At 38.5% G+C, this 23,059-nt stretch overlaps 1 protein-coding gene across 4 annotated transcripts in view; it reads left to right on the top strand.

Annotated features, from left to right (window-relative positions):
• DPYSL5 (dihydropyrimidinase like 5) overlaps positions 1-23,059 on the top strand; it is a 139,667-nt gene that overhangs the window by 42,410 nt on the left and 74,198 nt on the right. For all 4 annotated transcript variants that reach the window (XR_011972420.1, XR_011972419.1, XM_072633952.1 and 1 more), the window contains exon 2: positions 7,921-8,185. Coding sequence is in view for 2 of the 4 variants with exons in the window: in XM_072633952.1 (XP_072490053.1) it covers positions 7,925-8,185 (261 nt within the window). In the remaining 2 variants the exon portion in view is untranslated. The remainder of the gene's footprint in view (positions 1-7,920; positions 8,186-23,059) is intronic.

Here is a 23,059-nt window from a genome sequence, read left to right on the forward strand (position 1 = left end):
AAAAAATATATTCCTTTCTGCACACTGAGTTCATCACTTCTTGATAAGTGGATAATATCATTCATCATCCATCTCCAGGAGTTGTGATTGGTCATTGCATCAATCAGAGTTCTTAAATCTTTGGAAGTTGTCTTTACAATGTTGCTATTACTGTAACACATGGTTCACCTGGTTCTGCAAATTTCACTCTGCATCAGTTCATACAAATCTTTCAAGGCATAATCATTATCAGCAGTCACCAAAAAGAAGAAGTTGACAAGAATATACATCTTGGCATAGAGAAGGGAATTGCTAATACCTAGGTTCTAGATTCATAAACAAAGCAATGGGGAGCAGGTCTCTGGATCCAAATTGAAAATTTGATTTTTAGACTTCTTGGAATTTTTGATGGTTTGAAAGGTCATGGTAGGGTTTCATAGTAACATACACAAATTCACAAAATTTGAGAATCTGAAAATTGGAAGGAACTTCAGAAGCCAGATAGACAAACCCATACCTGATCAAGCATTCCCTATCTAACCTACTGAACAACTGTATGTCCAACTTTCACTCAAAGACCTCCAGTGAGGGAGAATGCGCTACCTCCTGAGAAAGCTTATTCCATTTGGGGAGAATTCTAATTGTTAAAAAGTTTTTCCATCATCAAGCAGAGACCTCCTTCTCTGCTGTTTTTACTCATTGCTTTCCTAGTTTTGCCTTCTAGGCCAAGCACAAACAACAAGGCCCATCCCTGTTCCACACCATAGCCCTTCTGATTCTCAAAGATAGTTTCCCCCTCTCCCTCTCTCTCCCAACCCCAAATCTTCTCCAGGATGCTTCCAAAGGTCATGGGTTCAATCACCTTGACAGTCTTCAAGTAAAAGCAGCATGACCACTTCTGAGCATGTTAGCATGAGAAATTCTTTTCTGATAATGGATTGATTAGATGGCCACCAAGGTCCCATCTTCCTTGCAAAGTTTTGGATTCTACAACTGTAGAAAAGAACTGGGATATGTGAAATCATGAGACCTTTTGCTTCTTCATCTTTCTTCCAAGTCACCCCTTCAGTAGGAGATATTAATAATGGTAATTTAGGCAGCTAGACCCGTGGAGCTTTGTGGAAGACCAAAGCCATGTGACTTAGTGTTCCGTATTGATCTGAGCCATCTCTCTTCTCTTTGCTCCCCAAAGTGATTACAGTTGGCAGTCTTGGCATATTTTAGTTCCAGTAATCTATTTCTTCATATTCTTGTTGACATATTATTCTTTGTAATTTTCTTTGGACTAAGATCATGGTATTGAATATAGTGCTAGAAGCCTGGTTTTATGACCTCCAATCTAATACCTAGGTTCTAGGTTCATAAACAAAACAATAGTATGTTTAATAATGTAGTCTCTCCAATCTTGAGCAGGCATCTAGCACGAGCACTCTTAATTTTTCCTCAAGATTTTGAACTATCACTTGAAGTAAGTATGGATCATGTGTTGTATGCTTTTTAGGTGTACTGGGTTCTAGGCATAACTTCAGCACCCCTCCCTCTCCTCATCCATCCACTTCTATCATTTTCCTTCTTTTTCCATGGATTCTATTTTTCCATCCAACTCACTGTGGGGCTTTACTTTTAAAATATGATGGAAGTCAAGATTGCCTCTAAAAAGTCTTAAGATCTTGTTGGCTGGGATGGCTGAGCTCTACCTGGATCACAACCCTGACTGACTTAATGAATTGAAGCTCAAAGCGCAAATTAGTTTCCTGACTTTTGTCATTTAAAAAAAGTACAGTACAATTAGACTCCTTAGTTTTTATTTTACTGGCACAAATTTAGCAAATTGGTTCAACCTTATTCCACAGGTGTTTTGTGTCATTCTGTGGAAATTTCCATTGCTTTGGCTGTTAGTCTCCTTTCTTTTGTCTCCTCTCTGCCTCCTTCCTTCCCGTCTCAAGGTAGGGATCCCCCTCCTTGCCAGTCCCTGACCCTGTCTGCCAAATTGACATATACAGTAGGTCAGCTCCCTTCCTTTTCTCCTGTGGGTTAGAGTGATAGTCAGGAGCAAAAGTCTATAGGATCATATTATTTAGATGTAAGGAGAGCTGGGTTTGCTACCAGCTGTTTCACTGGAGCTGCCAGCCTGTCCCCTACCTGCGACCAGTGCTTTTCTTAATCTCTCTCCTTTCCAGGAGTATGATGAGCAAAGATACTTTTGCAAATTGGAAAACACTCTATAAATGTGAGTTGTTATTTATATCCTCATCATTAGCTCCAGTTGACAAACTTGAAAGATTGAGACTGCATAAGAGTTATCTAATCTAATGTCCAAATACAGTGGCCTTCAGCCTGTATGACCTGGAAACCGTGACTTTTCTACAGTATTCAGGGAAAAATGTTTATCAGCTATTATTAAACTCCTTAAGGAAAGGGACTGTTTTATATGTGTCTGGATAACTAACTCTGGTTACTGGCCCAGTGTCTAGGACAGGGATGGGGAACCTGTAGCCTCGAGGCCACTTGTGGCCCTCTAGATCCTCAGATGCAGCCCTTTGACTGAATCCAAACTTCATTTTTTCTGAAGTTTGGATTCAGTCAAAGAGCCACATTTGATATCCTCGGGGGCCACATGTGGCCTCCAGGCTGCAGGTTCCCCACCCCTGGCCTAGGACATAGTAGGCACTTAATAAAGCCTTGTTGATTGATCCCAGATATCAAACTGGAATTCAGTTCAAATGTTTATTAACACCCACTTGTGCTGAATACTATGCTAGGTGCTAGGACTATGAACAAAAGGTGCTTACATTCTGCTGAAATTATAATATCTGATTTTTTTTACGTGACAGTTGCTTCTTTTTAAAATACCTATTGTCTCTTTTGAGCGTCACAAGAATCCTGTGAGGTAGGTACTTCAGAAATTATCTTATTTTGCAGATAAGGAGCCTGAAGCTCAGGGAAAACAATGGTTTTTCTTTACAATATCCATTATTTCCTTTGAGCCTTACAACAATCCTATGAGGCTGGTATTCCAGGTGTTATTGTCATCATTTTGAAGATAAGGAAATTAAGGTTCAGGAATTTATCCATGATAAAAGTGCCAGAAATGGAATTCAAAGCCACATCTTCCAGAGAGCCCTGTCCACATTCCATCCACTATAACAGGTTGCCTTCCTCTACTGCTCCACAGAAAACTGAGAAACCTAAACAGATATGCACTATAGCACGCCTGCCAAGTGGCCATCCAGAGAATGCTAAATAATTTCCATGGGAGAGAGGCCATCCTTCTCTTGTGACAACCCATTTCATTTTCAGTTAGCTCTCCTTGTTTAGGTCATTCTTCTTGGTTGATAGCAGGCTTAAAGCAGGAAAGTGATGTTGTGAGATGAACTGGCCCTGATTCCTTAAAATCCTAAAATGAAAATAATCAGTGACAGTAATCCCAACTGTCTTAATGGTCAGGAAATGCATACAGTGAAAGACAGTTTGACAAATTTTCTGGCTCTGGACTTACACATTATCTGGCTCTAGATATTAAAATTATAACACAAATGCCTTGGAATATTTTTTCTAAAAAGCTCATTTTGCATAAGAATCAGGAAGTAGAATAAGCATGTTGATTTCTGCAATGACCAGACCACATCTGGAGTATTAAATCCAATTGTGGACACCGTACTGTAACAGAGACATTGAAAAGTTAGATTTTAGGCAGTTGAAGTGAAGCAAATGATTGTAAATAATTTGAGAACAGAGACTATCTTTTACCTTTCTTGGTATCCCCAGAATTTTGCGTAGTTCCTGGCACATAGTAGGCACTGTTAACTGGGGAAGGGCCTGGAAACTATGTCTGATGAAGATAATTAGAGACAGAGAAAGAGATGGTTAAGGGAAGACATGGTAGTTATCTTCAAATTCTTAAAGGGCTGGTATGTGTCAGAACAGGACTTATTTTGCCTTGCTCTGGAAGGGAAATCAGGACAAAATCAACAAGTCCCTAATATGTGACAGGCACTGTGGTTTAATTGGTGGATAGTGTAGGGAGGCAGGTTTCAGGTCAATGTCAGGAAGAGAGACAGTGTTGCATAGTGGATAGAGAGTTTCCTCTGGAATCGGGAAGACCTGGGGTCAAGCCCTGCACTGAACACATACTGGCTATGCAATTCTAAGCAAGTCACATAAACCTCAGTGCCCCCAGGTAACTGTACATCCAAACTATATATGAAATCATAGGTCAAAACCAATTATTTTCAAAATTTATTTTAATTAACTTTTCAACATTGGAGTGAGGTAGCTTTGGGAGACTCCTCCCATCACTGGAAGTATTAAATCAGAAGTGGACTGACTGGCCAGCTCTCTGGGATACTATTGACTAAATTACCTCCAAGTCTTCCAACTCTAAGATTCCATAACACTAGATTCTATGGAAGCAACATTTCAGTTTTATTTCTGGAGTAGGAAAAAACCTGTGTGGACTCCACAGAGCTGCAGTGGTCTGCCACTTATACGTAAGGATGAGCCTTTTTATCCCCTGAAGAGCCATTGACCTACATACAGCAAAAAGCAGCCTAATCTATTCTCCTTTCCTTAGAGAGAAAAGGTTCAGCTCAACTGCTTTTAAAATTAAGAACAGAAAAAAGTTTTGTTCAATAGTTATAGCAAATACTTTAAAAACTTCTATTTTATATGATAGTCAACTAAGGAAAAGGGTGGATGGAAGGTAGAAAGGAGGAAGGGGAAGGATGGAGAGGGAAGAAGAAAGAATAGGTAAAGAGGAAGAAAGAGAAAGGAGAAGGGAGATGGAAAGGGAGAAGAGAGAAGGGAAAGGGAGATAGTTGAGAAGCAAGGGAGAAGAAGGGATTGGAATGTAGTAGATTCTGAAGTGAGTGTTTAGTAGAAAATAAACTGCTTTTGTGATGGTAGCTTCGGTAATAGGCTTCAGAGTAAATTGCAGGAATAATCTGTTTTCCTGTGAGAAATCTTTCCTATAAGACAGATTGTAACCTTAGTAGATAAGTCAGAGAGTTGCGTGAGTCTCAGGAAGGGTCACAGAGCTAGCAGATGTCATGTGGGATTTGAACTCAAACTTTTTTCACTCCAGGTCTACCACCCTATCTACTATGTCATGCTACCTCTCAGAATAATTCGCATTGGAATTAAAATTCCTGGGGTTCAAGTCCTACCTCTAACATTTACCAGATACATGATCATGGACAAGTCAGAGCCTCAATTGGCACCCTAAGATTTATGTACTAAGTTACTGAATGGCCGTGATCCACATTGAATGAGTAAATTCACAATTATGGATGCATTTGCAGCCTCCATTAGAGGCTGTGTTCTGAATGTGGGTCATAGCCATCCATCAAGAGGGAAATAAATTTTGTGGACTGTAGCAGTTGTGACTAGAATTTATCTCCCCACAACACACTCTGAGCCAAAGTCATGTTAAAGGTTCTGTCTGGCCCATAGCCCAGAGGTCCCCATCCCTGCCCTTAATGTTTAAACTACCACACAGTGAAATCGCTGCAACTTCTAAAATGCCTTCTAAAGGAACCTCTCAAGCAAAGCATTTTAATATTATAGTTATATGATACAGGTAATAAGATTCATTGTGATAAACACATAGGGCTAGCATCTCATTCATCTTTGGACAACACACTGTCTAAGCTTACCTTCTTAGTTGCTCTATGAGCAGTGTATATTGCTTGTGGTAATCATATGAGAAGACAGAGCTGACCATACTGGGGAATTTTTCTTAGAGCTTAGTTCTCCTGAATAGCATTTTCTAGAAAGAAAAGCAATGGCATTGAAGGAAAGATTATTGACAGGTCAAAATTCCCAAATATATATATATATATACATATATATATATCAAAACAGCATTCTGAGTAAAAGCTGAGGTTGGGTTATATTATCATTCATTTCTAAGCTATACCTGATAAGACAGTTGTAGTAGAGAGACAAATAATTTAGGAGTCACAAAAGACCCTGGTTCAAGTCCTAAAGCCTGTTCATTATCGGCTGTGTCTCTGGGCAAGGCACATAAGCTCTTAGTATCTTTAGACAAGTCCCTGAGCCAGAATTGCAGAGCAGTTGGTGATATGCTTTGGTTAGGATTTCCCCACTTAAAACTCCCCACACTGATGAAATCCTACTAGAGGAGAAAAAAAAGGAAAAAAGAATCATATGAAAACATGCTTTAAATCTAAGAGAAATGCAGATTAAAGCAATGATAACTTTTAATCTTATCCTTCAAATTGGAAAATGTCAAATGATAGGAATAATCCATTTTGGGAAAAAGTAGGAAGATAGACCCACTGTTAGTGGAACTATGAATTATTCTAACCATTCTGGAAAAGAGTTTGAAAAAGAAAAGGTCAATTGTTCCTCCTTTTGACCCAGGAATCACATTTCCAAGTCAAGGATGCCAAAGACAAAAAGAAAAATCCTATATATGTATATCAATATTCATAGCAATACTTTTTGCAATAGCAGAGGACTAGAAACAAAGTGAGAAAGGCTGTACAAATTAGAATACAAATGCTGTGAAGTAGTAGCATACTTGTTTAAAAAGAATAAGGCATATAAGAAATTCATAGACACATGGGAAGACATAGGAAATAGTGCAGAACCAAGAAAACAATATAAGCAAATATAATGGAGAGAACAATAAAAGGCAGCCACATACCATAGAATTAGAAGATTCCATCTTAGCTCTGGAAAAACCAAGAAAATATGCCCTCTTTCGTTGGAAAGGTGAAAGGTTATGTGAATGAAAAATACAAATACGACCAGATAGCCTGGCTCTTTCTATTGTTTTTTTCCCCTGATTTTCTGTTACACACTTCTGCTAAGACTCACTCTATATGAAAGGAGAGGTATAGCTGAAGATAAATAATAGAGATAAAATGTTATTGTTAAGTTGTGTCCAACTCTTTATGATCCTGTTTGGAGTTTTCTTGGCAAAGATACTGAAGTGGTTTGCCATTTCGTTCTCCGGCTCATTTTACAGATGAGGAAACTGAGGCAAATGGGGTTCAGTGACTTGCCCCAGGGTTACACAACTAGTAACTATATGAATCTGAACTCAAGTCTTCCTAACTCCAGGGATAGTGTTCTATCCACTGAGCTATCTAATTTCAGCAATCTCAGGAGCCCCTCGATGAGAAAATCCTTTTGTCAAGGCAGGTCAGCTCCTATCTGCAGCTGTGGTCTTAGAGAGTTACACAAAGAGGTTAGTTGACTTACTCATAGTCACAAAATCAGTATGTGTCAAAGGCCATCCTTGAGCTCATGGTCTTCCTGGCTTTCTCTCTATCTTGGCTTACAAAATGGTTTATATAAAAGCAAAAGATATCAATAAAATCTTTAAAAAGGAAATAGCTAAAGAAAGGTTGCACAGTGAAAAGCAATTTATGATGAAGTGACTCTGTTACTAGTGAGGCAGAAAAATGGATCTGAGGAAAGAGAATGATTGCGAAGTGGCCTGCAAGACTGACTTGAATGGAAGTGAAGGGGGAGTTGCAATTTATTTCAGGATCATAAGCTTACCAAACCATAACTCTGCTCCTGGGTGGATGGAGAACTCACTGTCTTTGGGCTGCTCACAGTAGGAATCCACCAGCATCAGTGCAAGGCCCCCAAAGCTTCTAATAATGAGACTGGACCTTTCTTGGAACCCCAGCTCCCACAACCAGTGTTGACTGACAGTTCAGTTGAAATGTAAAGATGCTGACAGCTGTTTGATTTAATCCATATGGCTCTCTTATAGCACAACATACTTTATGTGGTTATGTCACGATTCCCAAGCAAGCAAGTCTTGCTCCTTTTTCATAATTTGCTAGCTCAATAGACTTATCCACCCAGGACTTGGGAACAATGTTTTGGCCATGATAGGGAATGGAGTGATCTGATTGTCCCTGAGAAAGATCTTTAACATGCAATGTTTTCTCTCCTTAGGAAGATGCTTGCCAATTCAGCCAGTGTGAGGATTCTCATCAAGGGGGGTAAGGTGGTAAATGATGACTGCACCCATGAGGCTGACGTTTATATCGAAAATGGCATCATTCAGCAAGTGGGAAGAGAACTCATGATCCCAGGAGGAGCCAAGGTGATTGATGCAACTGGAAAGCTGGTGATTCCTGGGGGCATAGATACCAGCACTCATTTCCATCAGACCTTCATGAATGCCACATGCGTGGATGATTTTTACCATGGAACAAAGGTAATGTTGGCATTGCTTGTGGTTGACTCTTTTGGTTCATTCTGCTTGTGGAGAAAGTAGCATGTTAGGACCAAGGCAACACGGTGATTTCCCAGTTTGTTAGGGAGGGCGCTTGGACTTGGAACACCTCGCTGACTGTGCCCCAGGGGTAGGGGGTGGAGGGGGAATAGCAATAACTATTTTGAGGAATTTACTTCTCAGCATGACCTTGAAGTTATTTCAGTAAGTATCACTTTTAGTCTTAGAAGAAATTGTAGAAAAGGGAGAAATGTAAACTAGCCTTGCAGGTTGGGTGCTTGGCTATCTCCCCAAACTAATTTTTATATGTGATAGAGATCTGGAAGACAATACAAGCTTGAAATGGTTGGGTTGGGAAGGGGGAAGGTTTCTTTGATTTTTAAGGTATAGACCAGTACATTTGAATTCTCCTTTTTAGTGACATATCTGTACCTCTTTTGTAGATCAGAAATTGGAAGTTTGATCAATTGTTTCTCGTTATTCATCACCATCCTTTATTTTAAAAAGCAGTCTTGTATAATGCTATTAAGTTGTATTTGTAGTTTAGCTGGATTGTGGTTCTGACAACATTTAATGTTTACTGAACAGGATCTGAGTTGCTGTCACGTCATAAATAATTAATTCCTGAATATAGATGCATTCTCACTTGTAATACGTAGGAGTGTGCATGTACTTTTTTTTTAATTTTTGGACTGGATGTGTGATTTCACTGATGTAGGGAATTAAAATCATGCTCATCAGGAAAAATGAGTCATGAGGCCAGGTCTCTATCACCTATTCCATAAAACTCTTAACTTCTTCTCAGATAGAAAGATGAGAGATAGACAAATAGACAAATGGATACAGACAGACAGACAGACATATACATACATACAGAGAGATTATAACCTGATCTTTGACATTAATCCTAACCACTTAGAATGACAGTACTAATAGAGCCACTCTAGAAGATGGATGTGTTTCGTATGCAAGTCAAACCTTAAACAACAATTACTTAAGAATGCTAAGAGCTGTAACAGCCTGGACTTCAAGGGGCCCATGATTTCATTGGTATGGGGGCTCCCTCTCCTGCCCCAGACTGGAACCCCTTCTTTATTCTGTGTAATTCTTATTTGTGTCCTTGCAGAAGATCCAACAAAATATTGAAAACCTGCCTTTAATTCTTTTGGTATTAGTGATATCAGTGCAGTATTCAGGCTGGGCCCCTATCATTCTTCTCTCTTGCTGAATAATGATGATGATGGTGTTCACAGAGCACTTTAAGATTTGTAAAACACTATGTAAATATATGTGTACATGTTTACATGTGTGTTCATATTCTCATTTGACCCACACAGCTGTTCCACTTCCTTTTCCAGTGAGTCTTTTATGCCGCACCTTGTATAAAAACCATCATTGGTAATATGTTTTAATCTACTTATGTGCATGATATGTTTCTCCATGACACTTTTGGTAACTCACAATTTAGATTCTCTGATATCATGATATGATGTTTGGTAATTTGTGTCTCTCTAGTGTCCTTAGGAGAAGAGTGATGTTGAAAAGATGGGTTTTTGTGTCAGTAAACAACTTGGGGAATTAGTAAATGTATGAATGAAAAAGTATTCACTAAGTGCTTACTGTATGCAAAGTCTGGAAATACAAATGGAAAAGTAAAACAGTCTCTGCTCTCTCAAAGGATCACTGAAAATGTTTGCAGTTTCCTAAATGCAATTCAGTCTGCCTTCCTCCTCCTATTCAGTTCTTGGCCCAGTTCGTTGTCTGTCAATGCATACACATACACACACACACACACACACACACACACACACACACACAGAGATACATATATACATATACATTTGTAGATACATCATTACCTTGTGGATTCAATTTGATCTAGAGTTTGATGCCACACTAGCATCACAAAGTGTGCCAGTTTCTCAAAAGATATTCTGGCCTTTTAAGTTTTCATTTTCCATTTTTTCATTAACTAGTACATCCCTGAATATTAGCTACCCTGATAGTAAGATCTCATGGAAAATGTTCTACTTTGTATTGCCATTGACCATCTTTGGCTTTGTTTAAGGCTTCCATATACACAAGGATTGAAATATAACCTTAATTTTATTGGACTTTGTACTCCATAGAGGAGTGTTTTTGTTTTATCTTTTATTTTTTTCAATTACATGTACAATTTTGGCTTTTTAAAAATTTTTTGAGTTTCAAATTTTATCCCACCCTCCCTATCCTTACCAGCCTTATTGAGAAGGCAAGCACTTTGTAATAGATTATACATGTGCAGTCATGCAAAACGTATTTCTATATTAATCATTTTGGGAAAGAAAATATAGATCCCAGCCCCCTGAAAACACTGAGAAAAATAAAGTAAAACAATTATGCTTTGATGTGTACTCCAGGCTCCATCAGTTCTTTCTCTGGAGGAGGATAGCATTTTTCATCATGAGTCTTTACAAATTTCTTAAATCATTGTATTGCTGAGAATAGCTAAGTGATTCACAGATGATCATCATACAGTATTATTGTTACTGTGTACAGTACTGTGTTCTCCGGCTACTGCTCATTTCACTTTGCATCAGTTCACGTAAGTCTTCCAAGATTTTTCTGAAAACTCATCATTCCTTGTTGCACAATAGTAATCCATCACAATCACATACCACAACTTGTTCAGCCATTCCCCAATTGATGGACATGCCCTCAATCTTCAATTCTTTTCCACCACAAAAAGAGCTGCTCTAAATATTTTTGTTCATATAGGTTCCCCCCCCCCCACCTTTTTGATCTCTTTGAGATATAGACCTAGCAATAATATTGCTAGATCAAAGGGTATGCACAGTTTTATAGTCTTTTAGGCATTGTTCCAAATTGTTCTTCAGAACAGCTGGATTAGTTCACAATTCTACCAATAGCGCATTAGTGTCTCAATTTTCCCACATATCCCCTCCAACATTTGTCATTTTCCTTTTTTGTCATATTAGCCAATCTAATAGTTGTGAGGTAGTACCTCAAAATTGTTTTAATTTGCATTTTCCTAATCAATAGTGATTTAGAACATTTTTAAAATATGAGTATAGATATAATTTCTTCATCTGAAAAATGCCTGCTCACATCCTTTGACTACTTATCAATTGGGGAATGACTTACATTCTTATACATTTGACTCAGTTCTCTACATATTTGAGAAATGAGGCCTTTATCAGAGAAATTTGCTGTAAAAAAATTTTACTTTCTCTAAAGTTTTCTGATTTCCTTCTAATCTTGGCTGCATTGGTTTTCTTTTGTTTATGCAAAACCTTTTTAAATTTAAAATAATGACAATTATCTATTTTACATCCCACAATGGTCTCTATCTCTTGTTTGGTAATAAATTCTTCCCATTTTGGTAGACTTGACAGGAAACTATTCCTTGCTCTCCTAATTTGCTTATGGTATCACCCTTTGTATCTAAATCATGTGCCCATCTTGACCTTATCTTAGTATTGGGTGTGAGATGTTGGTCTATATCTACTTTCTTCCAAACTGCTTTTCAGTTTTCCCAGCAGTTTTTGATAGAGAGTTCTTTCCCCTAAAGCTTGGATCTTTGAGTTTATCAAACAGTAGATTACCTTGCTCATTTACTATGCATATTGTATGCCTGATCATTTCTTCCGACCTACCACTGTATTTCTTAGTCAGTACCAGATTGTTTTGATGATGACTTCCATAATACAGTGTGAGTCCCAGTATGGCTAGGCTGTCTTCCTTCACATTTTTTTGTTTGATTCCTTTGATATTCTTGACCTTTTGTTCTTCCAGTTGAATTTTGTTACTATTTTTTTCTAGCTCTATAAAATAATTCTTTGATAGTTTGATTGGTATGGCACTGAATAAATAGGTAGAACTGTAATTTTTTTGTATTGTCTTAGCCTACCCGCAAGTAATTAATATTTTTCCAGTCATTTAGATCTGACTTCATTTGTGTGAGAAATGTTTTGTAATTGTGTTCATATGGTTCCTGGGTTTGTTTGGGCAGGTAAACTCCCAAATATTTTATATTCATGCAAAATCATTTATGCACATTTGTGCTCAAGATCAAAGTATTCAGGGCAAAGCTGACTGTTTCCTTGACTTTTGATAATATTTGGAGCTTAATATTGGAAGTTTTGGCAGGAAAATTAGAACATATGTGCAAACCTTCACCAACCTACCAGTTTCTGAAATGTTCAGAAGTACATTCTAACCAGGGGAATGAAATAAATTGGACTGTAACTGAATAGCCTGGATGAATAGCATTTATTTGTTGAACCTCAAACCAAAACCTAAATGTCATATTTTTATTGAATCAAAAACTGAACCAGAGTTTAATACAAAGATTTTTCCCATTTTACCATTCCCCCTCTAATTTTACATTATTGATTTGTTTGTGCAAAAGCTTTCATATTTTATGTAGTTGAATTGTCTGTTTTCTCTTTTATAATCATGTCTATTCCTTGTTTGTTAAGAATTCTCCCCATAGTCATAGTTATGAAAAGCCAATCAATAAACATTTATTAAGTGCCTACTCTGTTTCAGGCCAGGGCAGCTAGGAAGCACAGTAGATAAAAGTGTTGGATCTGGAATCAAGACCTAACTTCAGATCCAGCCTCAGACACTTACTATACTATCACCCTTTCCTCAGTTTCCCCAGCTATCAAATGGGGAACTCTGGAGAAGGAAATGGCTTCAGTATCTTTACCAACAAATGGTAAATGTCTTCAGTATCTTTACCAAGAAAACCCCATAAAAATGGGGTCATAAAGAGTCAGACACAATTAATATGTTTAACAACAACATCAAGGGTATACAAAGAAAGGCAAAAAAAAAAACCAAACTATCCCTGCTCTCAAGAAACTCATAATCAATAGGGAAGACAACGTGCAAGCAATTATCCATGGTACAAACAAGCTATGTATAGAATAAATTGGAAATAAAAATAATCAACAGAGAGAAGGCACTCAAGTTAAGGGGGATTGGGAAGGGCTTCTTCTTTCTGGTGGGATTTCAGCTGAGACTTGATGGAAGCCAAGAGACAGACATGAGCAGAGAAAACATTCCAGTAATGGAAGATGCCCAAAACTGGGAGGTTGAGTGTCTTGTTTGAAGAATGCCAAAGAGACCAGTGTCACTGAATTGCAGAATATATGATGAGGGCAAAAGTGTAGGGTGTAAGAATAATTGGAAACACTTGGAAAGGCTAGGACAAGGGTGGGGAACCTGTGGCCCTCTAGGTCCTCATATGCAGCCCTTTGACTGAATCCAAACTTTACAGCACAAATCCCCTTAATAAAAGAATTCCCCCCATGTTCCCCATACCTGGACTAGGGGTTAGGCGAAGGAAAATCATGAAGCCATTTGAATACCAAACAAGGGAGATTTTATATTTGATCTTGAGGTGATACCTTCTATTTGAAGGTTGTTGACCTTTTATAGGAAGGTCTCCCAATAATTTATGTTCTTGAGTTTATCAACTCTGGGTTATTATTGAACCAAAGTATTGTTTTAAATAGGCTAGGAAGTATCACTTTGAACTACAACAAATCCTATATATTTTGAAAAATCACTTCACCAGGACAAAATCAGAAGAGCCAAATATTCTTTGAACTAAAATGAAAACTAGTTCATTAAATAAATAATAATAAAAATAAAACTAGTTCATTCAGTGTTGTCTTTGTCATTCAGTTGTCTTTTCAGTTGTATCTGACTCTTTGTGACTCCATTTGGGGTTTTTCTTGGCTAAGGTACTAGAGTAGTTTGCCATTTCCTTCTCCAGCTCATTTTACAGATTAGGAAACTGAGGCAGACTTGGCCAGGGTCACACAGCTAGTAAGTGACTGAGGCCAGATTTGGACTGAGGAAGATGAGTCTTGCTGACTCAAGGCCCAGCTGATCCACCTAGCTGCTTCATTTTATTCAATAGGATTCCCTTATTACATTCTCAGGTATGGCTATATTAAGTTGGAAAAAACAAACAAACATGAATTCTTCTTTACTCCTTTTGTGCCTGACATCTTACCATCAACTCCATCATGAATCCAAACTATCAAATCTCAGAACCTCAGTAAAATTTTCCGAACAGTAAACTTTGCTTGGTAGCTGCCAGTCAAGTCCTACTATTAGTATTAAATACATTTGGGGTGGGGCTGGAAGGAACAAAGTAACTACAGCAATCTTGCTGCTATTTCTCCAGTCATTGGTCTTCTCTGTGTGATCATCTCTGTGACACCATATGTTGGTCTCATATTACAATTTAGAGAATGCAAAATTGATAATGGTTTGAAAGTAAAATAAATTGGCATTGCTATCTTGTTTCATATCATCTACATTTCCCATATCTTGGTATTCCTTCTCAACATGTAAAACATTTACTGAAGGAAGAGATTGACATTATGGATATTATGGGTCATTGGGATTATCATAAAAATGGATTTGTTTATTCATTGCTTTCAGTCCCTAACTTGCAATTGTGTGGATCTGCAAGATTTGCTTATCCCATATAAGTGAATTTGTGATCCAAAATGCTAATGTGGTGTAATGAAAAGAGCACTGAACCAAAGACCCTGTGCTCCTTCTGCCTCCAAGTTGGTGACCATGGACAAGTCACTTGACTATTCTCTAGGTCCCAATTTCCTCTTCTGTAAAATGATATACTAGCCCCAAAGTTCCACTACCTTCTTTCCTGAAGGTTTCTTTAATCACTGCCCTTAAATGTGATCTCTGTCCCTTTTTAATCTCCATAGTATTTGGACCTCTTTTATAGCACTGTTATGTGTCCTTCCTTGTAGGAGATAATTCTCTCCTACTAGGCTATAAGCTCCTTGAAGGCAGGAGTCATGTCTTATTTAACTTTGAATCCTTTATACTACTTTGTGCAGAGTACGTACTCAAATGTTTGTTGAATAAGTGAACAAACAAATAAATAAAAGAGCATGGTTCTATCATAGGGACTTTAGATAATGCAGAATCCTTCTGGCATCCTTGCTTTCTGTGTATTAAAGAGAGACAGTGTGCTATAGTGACAAGACCACTGGACCTAGAGCCAAGAGAGATCTGGATTCCATTCCTGACACAAGCACTTTACCAGCTGTGTGATCCTGGGCAAGTCACAACCTCTCTGAGCCTCAGTTTCTTCATTTATAAAATGGGAATAATAAATGCTTGCCAACTCACAAGGTTGTTATAAAGAAAATGCCTTACAAACCTTATAGAACTATTGAAATGTGAATGATTTATTGTCTTTGATGGTCGTTGACCTCCATCAGAGAGTGGCAGACCAGTTCCCCATAACTCATTTATTATTTCTCATTATTTTGATTATTTTTTCTTTTCAGTTGAAATTTTTGTGTTAGACTGCTGAAAGTGGCCATGGAGAGAGAGAAGGGATCACTGTATCCTTTATTCCTGGACTAATTCATTGCAGGCTTCTCCTGGAATGCTGATGCCAACTGCTTGCTGAATGAAATATTTACAGGGCCGTTGGCAAGCTGATATTTCTACTAGTGACCCATTTTGTACCTCTCCCAAAGTTAAGGTGCTGGCTCATTTTTATGCATCTGTGTAGAGTAGAATTATAATCCCAAGGAAAGCTCATTTAGATGATTAGCTGAGAAGAGAGATCAAGTTCCATTATGGTTTGTGTGTGGGTTTTTTTGTCTTTGATGGAAGGATCAGTGGAGTTTTGAACTCTGTAGTCCCTAAATTGTTCTTTACTTATCAATCTGGCATCAATTACCAAAGCTGCAAGAAAACTAGCTGGAAGCCCCACTTCTCAGAATCTATGTGGGTCTTTAACTGTGTCTCCTCTTCAGGGATTTCTCTTGAGCCTGTTTCCTTTCACAAAGTATTCACCCATCATTCCTTCATCATGTCTTACTCTGACACCAGCCTGAAGGCTGCTAGATGGCTCAGTGGACAGAGCTCTGAGTCTGTTGTCAGAAAGATCCAAGTTGAACTCCAGCCTCAGACATTTGCTAGCTATATAACCCTGGGCAAGTCATGTAACCCATCTGTCTCAGTTTCCTCATCTGTAAAATAGGCTTAATAATAGCACCTACCTCCTAGGGTGGTTGTGTCCTTAGGAGCAAATGAGATATTTTTAAAGCATTTAAAATACTATATAAATTTTAGCTGCTATTATTTTCCTTTAAAATTCTACATGTATATGTGTATATATACATAATGTAATAATATGCATGTATGCAATGTATGCATACACATATATGTATATATACATATAAACAAATGTATATGTATACAACTTATTATTAGAAGAGTTGAAATAAACAGAAAATAATAAATTTTATTATTCTACTTACCTACTATAACATAAAAAGGCCTTGTAGGCAGCAGCATGGTATAGATAAGGGGGTTGGAATACATGACCTTGAAAGTCCCTTTCGGCTCTAAATCTGCGACTGAATGATTGTGGGGAGAGTAATGGTCCTAGAGGCAGCAGATCAGGCCTCAGGTTGTAGCCCCTTGTTAGCTGTAAGTTCAAGCAGGTCCTTTAGATTATCTGAACTATCAGTTTTGTCATCTAGGGGATAATAGTGTTTACATTCTCTTAACTCATAGGGAAGTGAGGAAAGTACTTGAATCAATCAGGCACTTAACCAATAAGCATTTATGAAGCACTTACTATGTGCCAGGCACTGTGATCATCCTTTCACTATGAAAAACTACAAAAATGTGAGCTGCTACTCCTCAGTTGCCACAGATTACTTCCTTTATGGCAATAATAGTAACAAAAACTTAATTCATTCTGCTTTAATTAGCTTAACAGGTAAATATCAAGTTCTGCATTTAGGTTAAAAAAAAAATCCAGCATTCAATAACTTACCTGACTGAGGGCAAGTTATTAAACCTGACTGGGCTGCAGTAAGCCCAAAAGAGATGGGCTTAGATGACCTCTGAAGTCCCATCCAGCTCTAGACTTAGTATCTTGTGGTCCTTTTTTGTATCCCCATCAGGAACCTCTCTTATCCTTAGAATAGGCCGTTGCCACCATTTCCTTTGCTGGTACGCACCTACTATGTGCCAGGCACTGTGCTAATCACTGGGAATACACAAAGAGGCAAAAGATAATCCCTGCCCTCAACAACCTTACAGTCTCATGGGGTAACAGCAAACCAACAAGTATGTACAGACGAGCCCTCCGCAGGGTAAGTAGGAGATAAAGAAGAGGGGGGAGCCACATGAATTAAGAGGGGTTACAGAAAGCTTCCTGGAGAAGAGGGGCTTCCCAAAGACAATTTGTTCTTCTAAAATTCCCCTTCTTTATTTCATTATTTTCCTGCCTTGCTTTTCTTAGCATTTGAAATTCCCAAAATTTATGATGTCTTGCCAAGGTTTACCTGTCTTTTCAGTTCCCAGCTAACTTCTTCCTCTCTTCTAGGTGGAGGCAGGAAGGGACCTGCCTGTCAGTCTTGTTTTCCATTTAGTTCCTTCATCACTCCCATAAATAACTCTTCTCCCCATTTAAGTCCCAGGGGCACACATTGGGCTTGTTACCCTTTCATTCAACCCGCAACTTTTCAGTTGAATGGGCACAAGTAACTTTATGTGGTAACAGAGGCACGTCCCTGAGAGACAAACATCGAGGGTGAAAAAGAGAGGCTGAGTAATGGGGACAGTTTGATAACCAAAAGAATTCTTTGATCAATGAGCCCAGCCTTCTGCAGGAATCCTAGTTTATAACCACTATATTTATTCAGAACTGTGTGATTCATTACTTCTTGCCTAATACAGGCTGCCCTTAGCATTGTACAAATCACACCAGTATATCACGAACTGTGATGCAATTATCATGTTAAGTGGATGCTTTATCTGGGTGTAAAATTTTACTGGGAGCTTTTTTTTCCGGTTGCTAAGGACAGAACCAGAGGAAATGGGTTTCATCTGCCTCTGCTAATAATGAAGGGTTTAAATTACTGTTGCATGGATTGATTCAGAGCTTGATGGGACTTCAAGGGCCTTTAAGTCCAATCCCCTTAGTTTTATACATGAGGAGAGTGAGGCCTACAACAGGGAAGTGATTTACTCAGGTCACACATGTAGTAAAAGTCAGAGCCAGAATTTGAATCCAAATCCTCTGACTCCAAACCTAGCACTCTTTCCCCTAGGAAGACACCTGGAAGAGCTTCTTGGGTGTGAGCAGAAGGAGGCTGTAGAATTGGGGCTTGTAGAGGTGATGGAAGGCAAAGACTTCAGTGGTTCTGGGCCTAAAACCTAGTAGTTTTTCTTTAGTGAACACGAAAACAATAATAAGGGATAGGGAATAAATACTTGTGATTTCACTAGTATGGTGAATTCCCTTTTAATAATGCAGGTTAGCACCTTTTCTGTAACTTAGAAGGTTGTCTAGTGCACTGAGAGACTGTCACTTAATTTGCTAGTTAATAAGCATTTATTAAGCATTGTTAAGGGACTTGCTTAGTGTCATAGAGCCAATATGTACCAAAGATGGTACTTCTTGGCTTTGAGACTGATTCTCTGTCCAATATGCCATACTGCCTGTAAAATACAGTAATACCTCATATTGTATAGCATTTTAAGATTTACAAGGCACTTTTTTCTTTTAATATTTTTGAATTTTTAAATATTTTATTTTTTCCAATTATATTTAAAAATAATTTTTAAAATTTTGAGTTCCAAATCCTCTCCCTCCTTCCTCTCTCCCCCCTTCATTGAGAAGGCAGTGTTGTCCTGCTGATTTTGCTCACTTAACTCTACATCAGTTCAGACAAGTCTTCCCAAGTTTCTCTGAAGCCATCCCTTTTGACACAATAGCGTTTTATTATATTCACAGGCCATAATTTGTTTAGCCATTCCCCAACTGACCAGCACCTCTTATGTTTCAGGCTCTTTGCTACTACTAAAATTGCTGCTATAAATATTTTTAAATATATGGATCCTTTTCCTCTTCCTTTAATCTCCTTGGGAAAGAGAAGTAGTAGTGATATTTCAGGGTTAAGCAGTTTGTACAGTTAAGTGACTTTTTGAACATAGTTCCAAAATGATTTCCAGAATGGTTGTACTCTTCCACCAGTAGTGTTAATGTGACCATTTTTCTGCAGCCCCTCCAGCATTTGTCATTTTTCTTTTCCATCTTTGCCACTCTGATAGGGTGATAGGGAACCTCAGAGTTCATTAAATGATCATTTCTTCATATGGCTATTGTTACATACATCCTTCTTTTCACAGCCTGTTCACAGCCTTTTACCACATGTCAAAGGGGGAACAGCTCTTATGGAATCAATTCCTCAAGTATCTAGGAAATGTTACTGGGTTTTCCATTACTCAGAATTCAATTTAAGAAAGCATATTTTTAACAAGATTTTGCAAAAGAAATATATATTTTGTCAGACAATGTAACCAGAGTTTTATCTCTGAAAATGTTCAAGCCATCAGTATCAAAACAATGGCTGTAGTAATTAAAGAAGTCAGTATAGTACTCAGCATGGGTACTCAGTATGCCATCATGATATACCCCAATTATTCACCTCCTGATAGTAATAGCTCACATTTGTATAATACTTTCTCTACATTATCTCATTTGATCTTCACAACCACTATATGAGGTAGGTGATACCATTATCCTAATTTTACAGATGAGAAAACTAGGACTCAGGTTACTTTGCTGGGGTCATACAGCTTGTAAGCATCTGAGGCAGGATTTGAGTGTCAGTCTTTCTGACTATGAGTCCATTCCTCTACCCATTATACCGCACTGCTTCTCACATCTCAATAGCCTGTTGTCCCAGATTCCTGATGACATTTTACCATCCTACTCTGATTCATTGACTTTGTTCCTATCTTTCTGCCTTCTCTCTGCCCTTGGCTAAGTCATTCCCATACACTAGCTTTGTTCTTCAGTTTTCTTCCTCTGCTTTATCCTGACAAGGATACACCTACTAAGTGCCTATGAATGAATGACTTTGCTATAGTACTGGTCCATCCCAGGTCCCTGCCCCTTTTTCTCCCAGAATGGACAAGATGGGATACATCACCCTATTCTAGTCTCAGATTCCATCCCAAGTTTCAGTGATATTAATAAGCCCATATTTACCTCTTTGTTTTAAAACAAGTTCTGTTTGTTATCTAGATATGTAGAAATCTGAATTCATTTTCCTTTTTCTTAGTTGCTTTCTCCTGTAAATTTTAAAGCACCACTTTCATTGTATTTCTTCTACATTAAGCCTTTCCTGATCCCTCCAACTATTAGTGTCCTTCCTCCTCCCCCACAAATCACCTTGTATCTAGTATAGACAGGATACATATGTGTATGTATACATGCTTATGTATAAATATGTATGTATACACATATGTGTAATATAGATGTGTACATATGTTGTGTATGTGTCTGTACATGTCTCTGATGGCAGAAGACCATTTCTATTTCTTTGTATCTCTTTTGCCTCACATTAGACATTGACACATGCAGGTATTTCATAAACCCTTATTGATTGATAAAATATCACACTTATTGTCTTATATGGTTTCCAGTCTAATAGCTTCATCTGGGCATTTTTCTCTGCTTCGCCATTTTCAGTTGATTAGATCATCAAACTTCCAGCTGAACACATTCTTCCCAGTCATCATGAGACAGAGAGAGGCATAGGGATGGCGACTGGACCCATGATTTCATTGATATAGGGAACTCCTAGATGAGGAGAGTCTGTGCACCAATGCAGGTCAGCACCTCCTCTACCATTTATAGTCCTGGAGGACACATGCCCAGGGTCACACAGATGGTACATCTTAGAAATTAACTTGGAACTGAAGTGTTCCTAGCTTCAAAGCCTCTATCCACTCTGCCATGCTGTCTCTTCATCATGAAATACACAAAGATCATGCAAAATGTTCAGGCCTAGGGCCAAGATATCTAGAATCCAGCTTCCTCCCACCACTGCTAGTGCCTTCCGTCTAGGATTACCTCTCATTTTTATTGTATATATCTTATACTTAAATAGGTGTTTGCTTATCAGCTCCATTACAATATAAGCTCCATGAGGGCAGGGATTATATATTTTTTTTACTTTCTTTACTACCCTGGCACTTACCACAAAGCCTGGTAGGCAATACCTGCTTAATAACCTGGTAGATAAAAAATGCTTAATACCTGATTGACTAACTGATTGCTCTAGCCCAGACTAACTAGCTGTATAACCTGGGACACATTATTTAATTTCCCTGAGCCTCATTTAATTCACCTGCAAAATAAGAGGGTTAGACTGGTCATATGCTATGTCTCTGCAGGAGAATGTAAACTCCTTGTATCACCTCCCTCTGGCATGGTATCTGGCACATAGGCAGCTCATAATGAATGATGGATGAAAAAGAAAATATTTATTAAATGATTTTATAATAAAGTGGTAGTGAGTTAGAGAAGGGAAGTGGGCAAAGAGCCATAGTTTTAGGGAAATGGTGGTCAAGAAGTGACAGAGGGGACTGATTTGGGGCAAAATAAAGTAAAAGCTTATCTTCTGAAGCCAGAGTGGTTCCAGTGGACAGAGTACAGAGTCCAAGATTATCAGAGAATAGCGAGGAAGAGGATGAGGATGATGGCCAGACCAGGATGCAGGCAGCTTGGTTTAGAAATGGTGGCCAGGAAGTCAGCCTAGGATGGCTCATGGGACTGAGATGGGAGAGGATGAGAACGAAGGCTAGAACACAGGGGCATGGCTTGGAGTTCATGTCTGGGAAGTGGTGCGATTACTGTTTTTTGTGTTGGGTGATCTCTGAGGTAAATTCTAGCTCTAAAAATATTCTATTGCTTATGTGATTCCAGTGTCTAATAGACGGTCATTTTTCTATCTTGTCGGGCCAGTGCCCTTTCTACAGCCACACTGTCAGGGAAAAGTTAGGCCTCTTTCCTTTTCCATGCTCAGGCCCTGCCTATAAAAATGAGTAATGCATGGGAGGCTGAAACACGGTACAAACAAAGAATTATGAAAGAGGAGTAAAGAATTATCATTTAAATACTGAAGTATGGCATAGGCCCTGGACTTACTCTCCTAATGCCCCTCAAACTGGGAAATTGAAGCCCCAGAGAGAAGCTTGCTGTTTTCCCCCTTTGGGTTCCAGGGATTACTCAGAAGTTTGCGTATCATTTTCTAATTCTACATCTTATGAACTCCTACCAGTCAGTCTTCTTCCCCCAGTGATTATTAGTTAATATCAGTTAACCATCCAAACTTAATTTTTAGAAATGGATATTTACTAAGGCAGCATGACAAGAACAGTTGATAAAAACCTCCCAACCAGGAAGTCCATTCTCCCATAAATGAATCCGGAGGTAAATGGATTCAAGATGAGAGCTTTTATGACAAAGGGGATAACTCACAGCTCCACAGAGAAATTGAAAGGTGTGGGGCAGGCTAAGTAGGAGTAGGGATAGCAAGCAATGTTATTGAAAGGTCTTTGTTTTCTTTATGCCTGCCACCTTGGAAAAAGAATATAAGACCTTCCAGGGGGGAAAGGCAAGCCTAATGAAGGAAAAAGGGGTTTGAATGGATGGGATGGAGGGGTATGCTGGAGCCAGGCCTGAGGAGCTCTCAGCCGATTGTGAAATTTTCATTGTAAGCGTTTACACCTTAGAAATCTCTAATCCAGCGCTTCATTTATCATTTTGTTGACTGTCTAGATTTAAGAAAGTGTTCATAATGCAGATTAAATTTTAAAATGTGTACATACACCCCCAACAGCCTGATGGTTAAACATTTATCAGCAGGCCCCCTTATTGTTTCATAAACTTTGCTTGACCTCAGCAAGAGTTCAGAAAGCCTGCTGACTGTCAGCTAATATTAGTAACTGGCATTCATACGGTGCTTTAAAGCTTGT

Source organism: Notamacropus eugenii, chromosome 1, assembly GCF_028372415.1.
Source record: "Notamacropus eugenii isolate mMacEug1 chromosome 1, mMacEug1.pri_v2, whole genome shotgun sequence".
NCBI lineage: Eukaryota > Metazoa > Chordata > Mammalia > Diprotodontia > Macropodidae > Notamacropus > Notamacropus eugenii.